Here is a 6,322-nt window from a genome sequence, read left to right on the forward strand (position 1 = left end):
TATTGCATCACTCTTCAAAACAAAATAGAAAATGTAAGTAAATCATTAAGTTCTTCACTTTCTTTCAGTTATTTATGTGCATAAAGTGATCCAACTTAAAAAAAATGCATATTATTTGATTTAAAAAATTACTTAATACATAATTATTACAACGCTTGTTTTAATACAATTTGAAATGTGTCATACTATCAATAATTTTAAAAATAATAACGTTAGTTATGAATATTTTTTATTTATAAATGTCAACAAAATATATTACGCAAATGTATTATTCATCTCTCCTCTCTACAATCATATTTGTGTCATTAGTAATAAAATATCACCGACGACTTAAAAAAAAAACTGCTATTAACAGAATAGTCATCTGAAGTGTTTTTATATTTCAGCGGCGAAAAAATGTGAATTATTTATTTGTTATGAATCTTTAAATATGCAATTCCATCGAAAACTCAATAAAATTGCGAAAACGCAATAAAAAAGCATCTATTTTTTAGAAATACTGTCATAATAAGCTATGTAAAACTGCTTATACATGTATTCCGTGTATTTTAATATGTTTGGGTTCTACTTACTTTCTTTCAAAAAATTATATGTTTTCACATAACAAACTGAAAAACAATTGATAACGTATGTACTTGAGCGTGTTAAGAACACTCTGTGCAATATTGAAAGCAAATAAAAGCTATTAATATTTGAGATTTTATTACTAATTTTAATTTTAAATTTTAACAATATCAAAGCATAAAATAACAGTATTAAAACAGTAATAAAATTGGATGAAATGTACGTCTTTCTTTATTTAAGTAACGATTTCCCTGTTTCTGTAAGTGATGCAATACTTCTTATAATATTAAAAATACTATAAATATAAAATTTATGTATTTATATTGCATTTTTTTTTTTTCAAGTTGAAAACGATTTTTACTTATCCTTCGTTCCTTAGTGAACGAATATACATTGTAGTCTACAAATGGATTTGAACTTGAAATCGACGAAATCCAGATTCCAAGAGACGATCGCTGAATTGTTACAGACGGAATTCAAAAGGCTCATATTCGATCGCAGCTTTTCGATCTGCTGCGATGGAGAGTTTCGGCGATCGCGTCTCGCAATCCGGTGTAAAAATAAATTAAAGAAATATGGACTGACTGCGGGTCATATTTTTCGTCTCCTGTATAAGCTGAAACCATACGCTGACTTGGCAGCACGGTAGTCTCTCTTCGCAGCATGTGTGTCGATCCTCAACGGTCTTGTAATGGTTTACGGTAAGGTTGTTCTTAGCCGCCTGTTGCTGAAGTGAACGAGCGACCGTTGACCAGGCACGCTCGGTTACAATGGAGAATTTGTTCCAACCATAGTGCAGCAGTAGGGCGATCACCGATTTAGTTACCTGCGTGTCCGGCGGTTCGGTCCTTACGAAGGTCTTCACTTTCGAAGCCTTGTAATCTGAACATTTCTGCAAGTAGAACGATCGTCGTGTACTCGCGTCGTGTACATTATTCGACGGATTTTTTCCGCCTTCGTTATTGCGACTCCCACTCCGTAAGTCTTATCTTTAACGATTTGTTTAGCCTTTCTTAAATGGCTCGGAGATATAAATCAATTCAAATTCGTTGGATCATAAACCATTTATTTAGCGACGCCGCGATACGTTTAATCAAATTCATTATGCTCGCGATTGTCACGTCCGCATATATCAATTTATAATAGTACACAAAGATCTCTATAAATATATATTTAGCACACAGTTGGGAAATCTATACATCTTATTGCGTAAGATATTCAAACGTACATTTGGATCAATGGATTGTAAATCTATAGTAACGTTGAAACTCCTTATGTAAGTACGTACATAAACTTTGAAAATTGTGAAAATTGAGAGAGAATAAATCATGAGAGCGTAAGCTTTTCAGGGTTTCTCTTACGTAATCTGTTTTTTTTTTCCGCATATTCTTTACTTCACACTCCTAAATAAAAGAAAGCAGAGAATCATGAAAAAAATATAACTATTTCGATGACGGATAATCGATTGGATAATTCATGATGTATAATCGCGTCGTTCATCGATTCTGTAATTTCAGGGATTCGTACAAGGGCAATTGCAACGTGGGAAGAAACACGTGATGCAGCCCGCCTTTTTCTCTGAAAGTGAACGAGCTCACGTGGAACGTGTGCATGATTCGTACCTACGGCGCCCGGGTCGCTCCGTTCTTCGTTGGCACAACGAAAACGAGCGTAGCCGCAAAGGGGAAAGAAAAAAAAAGAGGAGAAAATAAAAAAGAAAACGGTTCGTCGCGAAGGGAGAGAAAAAGGAAGAGGAGCGGAGCAGGAGGAGGGCATGGCCGAAAATGAGGCAAGAGGAAGAGAAAGAAGAGGTGAAAGAGACAGAGATGCACCGGCGAGTAACGCGGCAAAGTTGGCTGCGTTACTCGAGTGTGCCATGGTGTGTGGTGCGGTTAAATATAAACCCGAAGGCGAAGGAGGGCAGATGTATAAAGAAAAGAGCAAAGGGAAGGAGGAGATGGAGAAGACGAAAGAGAAGGGGAAGAAGTGGAATGAACGGGGCGAGTCTCTTCGCGCGCACTTACGTACCTAGAAAAGAGGTGCATGGGGCGGCTGAAATGTGTGACATGCGTTCTTCATTAACATATAAATTAAACGTGACAGTCGTGAGGGTCAGTTCTTCTTTAGCGACCACCGCCGAGCCGCGCCACTCCTTTCATTTTTTTTTTTTTTCTGCAGACTACCCATCCTTCTTTATCCGTGGGAATCCGGGATGTATAATGATAATGCCTTTCAGCGGCATGATCGCGGCAAGTATAATGTAACACGTCCACTCATCGTCGATTTTTCATTAACAATCAGTTTCTGGTAGCCCTTGGCCTAACTTTAAATGGCGCACAATATTATATGTGAGTCAAGAGCGAGAGAAAGAAAGAGAGAAGTATTGTCGAAAGCAAATATTTCATGTCGTGGCTAGTATTATCGATGGTAGCGGATTTTTATCTACCGCTGCAGATATTTCTTTCTCATTAAATTTTATTTTTACATTTTATAATAAAAAGAGAGATAAATCATTGATTAATAAATCATTGATTGTATCTGAACGTCCAAAATGCCGAAATAAATTGAGGATAGTGATTCTCGCTACTACTTAGGCACAATAAAATTTAGCGATTCATCAATATATCACAAATTGTAAGGGCCGTAAGATAATAAAGTAAGTAAAATAATTTCTAATATATATCCGTATCGTTTTAAGTATTTTTTTGCATAAAACCGAGATTACGGAATAAAACTGTGAATCACAATTAGCAGATATCAACAGAAATTGGTATATTTTACTAATAGCGTATTCCACATTTCAATGTCTTGCTCATTTTTCTCTCCGCATAACGAGTCTGCCATCATTTTCGCCTAGCTCTTTTTCTTGACATCGACGCATCGATAATTTCTAGACAGAGAAACACTTATTTTCCAGTCAACTCTTGCGAGAGTGATGTGATCATAAAAAAAATTAGCTTACGCAGACCCACATGCCGCGATTATAAACTGCTGGCCAGTTTCCCAGCAATAGCTTCGTTGTCAACTGGTAGAAGAAACTGCGTACATATTTGTCTTTCTTGCGAGCTGTGAATAGAAAAGAGAGCTGAAACGAGTCGGGTTTGTTTATCGGAACCTGAACATCCCGCTTTTTCTCTCCGTCTAGTGGGATCGGCGGCATTTACGATAAGCGAAACTAATCTGATACGCCCGAGTCGATTAGCCTAGTTCGTAGGCAAGACACTAATTTTAGAATTATAATTTCACGTGGACTTTTCAACATGCACTGAAATGTTTCGTTACGATAACATTTCAATGCACTTTGAAAATCTATGTAAGACCATTTTAAAATTGATGTTTCACCCACGAATTAAGCTATCAATTCGAGCTGATGATATATCCTGCATTTCACGTGCTAATTGCGACCTGTTTATTTTGGTTATCTCGTAGAAAACATATCTAAGATTTATACGTATAGACGAAATAAGAAGCAAACTGTCTGGAGCTAAGTGACGAGTTTCAACATTAGTATATTTCAATGTATTTCTTTTGTTTTGAGATTATAATTTTTTGGTGCTTTCTTACTAAAGTTTATGTACTAAAGATTTTCCGATTTTACTTATTCAGATCTCTTCATTAATAATAATGTAATAATTTCGTCATTTCAATTTCAAATAAATACTGTGACCCTCAGTAAGCTTGCGAGTACTCTTCGAAATTGTATGATTCTCATAGATTAATGATAAATGTGTTGTTATTATTTTTAGTAAATGCCGCGTCATTCTTATTCTATTTTTCTTCGGGCTGAAGTGATCGCGAGGGTATACTTCGGATTACGTTAATGTCACTCGTTAAACCGCTTCCGAGCGGCTCTCGTTAAATTTGTTTATCTTTTCGTTAAGGGAAAGGACAACCGGTGAATTGACCCCTTCATTCCAAGTAGTTATCCTAATTCGTGGACGAGATGTACTGTATCTGGCGAGGTGAGCTTCGGTCGTTACCGGCTTGGCGTGATATTATTCTGGGATCCCACTTGGCTATATATAGACGAGACCACCTTGAGGGAGCTTAAAAGATTCGAGAGTTCTCTCTTCTCTTTCTCTCTCTCTCTCTCCATGATACAATAAGCTGGTTTTATTTATCAGCCGATTATGTTTGGTTGTGCAACGACCGTTGGAAAAATAATCGAGGAAATCCTATTTCGTCAGGCGACGATTTGTGCATCCTTCGTTCTGGCGATTGACGATCTGATAGCAACATACCGTCGCTTTTCACTTCTCGCGCTAAATAATTTAATGTTATGCAACTATGTCGTTCGCAGCTGTCGTTACGTTTTCTTAATTGTTAAATAATTAATTATCAGGAGACACGATAGTGTTCCTCGCTAAGAGCAAGCGCAGCGATATCGAAGCGCGAGCCGTCGAGTTTTTCTACAATAATATCAGTAATCTCCCCATGGCGCGATGCTCATATTTGTTTTATTTAACCAGCAAAACGTAGAAATTCCAATGTTTTTCTCATGTAGTACAGATCTTCAAGAGGGACTGAAGGATGCTCTGAGAATGTCCTGACACTGATAAGATTGAACGAAACAGATTCTCAGACACGAATTCTATAACCTCTTTGAAACCGCATTCCATATCCGAGAAATCTTGGGAACATTCTCATTGTCAGGAAGGAACGTTCTCTGGGATAAAGTGTGCGCGACGAGAATCACTTGGCTGGATTTTACGATACGTTTCTCGTAAAATCATATCGGATTTGTGTGTCAACATCCTTCGATTATACCTTGACACAACCTACAACCTCGTTCTAATTCCGCAAGTTTTTGTCGGAAAATGATTTTTTGAAACGACTCACAATGTTGGTTCGCGTTACATGTGACCGCTGTAAAGTGCCTTGATATCTGCGTTCAGAAAAGAATAAAAAAACGAACAATTGCGGAAAACCTCGTTTGTTCGCTGGCTGGCTTTAACGATTTCTCGATTTGCATCATAGACTTATCATCGCAGCAAGTAAGAGTAATCACTCGCCTTTTGAAATAATTACTGGAGATGATAATACGCGATTTTTGATGTTATAAATAACAAGATGTGCTAATTCGCCATCTTAAGATATACATATATCGAGTCACGCGTAAAAATCGTGCCAAATAAGTGTCGATTCTTTTATACACGACTCCTCATTGACATCGATCAATTGAAGTATCGCGCAAAAAATATTCTTGCAAAATTTGATAGCGAATTCATATCGTTGCAATATGTCAACTGAAAAAATACGCGCCCTTTTCGAATACACGAGAATATGGCCAATTATACTGTCCAACTATTTTCAAATTATTATATTTCGAAAATAAGAAATCATACCGAAACAAAACAAAGTGCTTTAAAGATAAAAATTAATAAACGTATAAAAACTCGTGTAAAAACAATGAAATATTGAACAAGATCAATGATCAAGCCAAAGGTAGTTGCCAAAATTAAATTAATACTCAATCTAACATACAAAGTAAATATAAAAGGAATATATATATATAAATATAAAGTTTCGGGACTGTCGCTCCTTCTTCAGTTATACAGTTAGATGATAAAATATTAATTAAATTCGATGAGACATTTTCAGATGTGTGATTACAACATAAGACTTACATGAAAGCAGGAACCAGAAAATTTAATTAATATTTTATCACTTCATGTATAACTGAAGAAGGGCCAGTGATCCTTGCTCTTTCATGTAAGTCTTATATTGTAACACATCTGAAAATGTCTCTCCGAATTTA

The 6,322-nt window shown here is 36.3% G+C and overlaps 1 protein-coding gene across 1 annotated transcript in view; it reads right to left on the reverse strand.

The window, feature by feature from the left end:
* The window catches only part of LOC108746452 (receptor-type guanylate cyclase Gyc76C-like), an 87,546-nt gene that overhangs the window by 8,474 nt on the left and 72,750 nt on the right, over window positions 1-6,322 (reverse strand). The window contains exon 5 of the mRNA XM_018483237.1: window positions 1,150-1,456. Coding sequence (XP_018338739.1) covers window positions 1,150-1,456 — 307 coding nt within the window. The remainder of the gene's footprint in view (window positions 1-1,149; window positions 1,457-6,322) is intronic.

This window comes from Trachymyrmex septentrionalis, unplaced genomic scaffold, assembly GCF_001594115.1.
Source record: "Trachymyrmex septentrionalis isolate Tsep2-gDNA-1 unplaced genomic scaffold, Tsep1.0 scaffold171, whole genome shotgun sequence".
Taxonomy (NCBI): Eukaryota; Metazoa; Arthropoda; class Insecta; order Hymenoptera; family Formicidae; genus Trachymyrmex; species Trachymyrmex septentrionalis.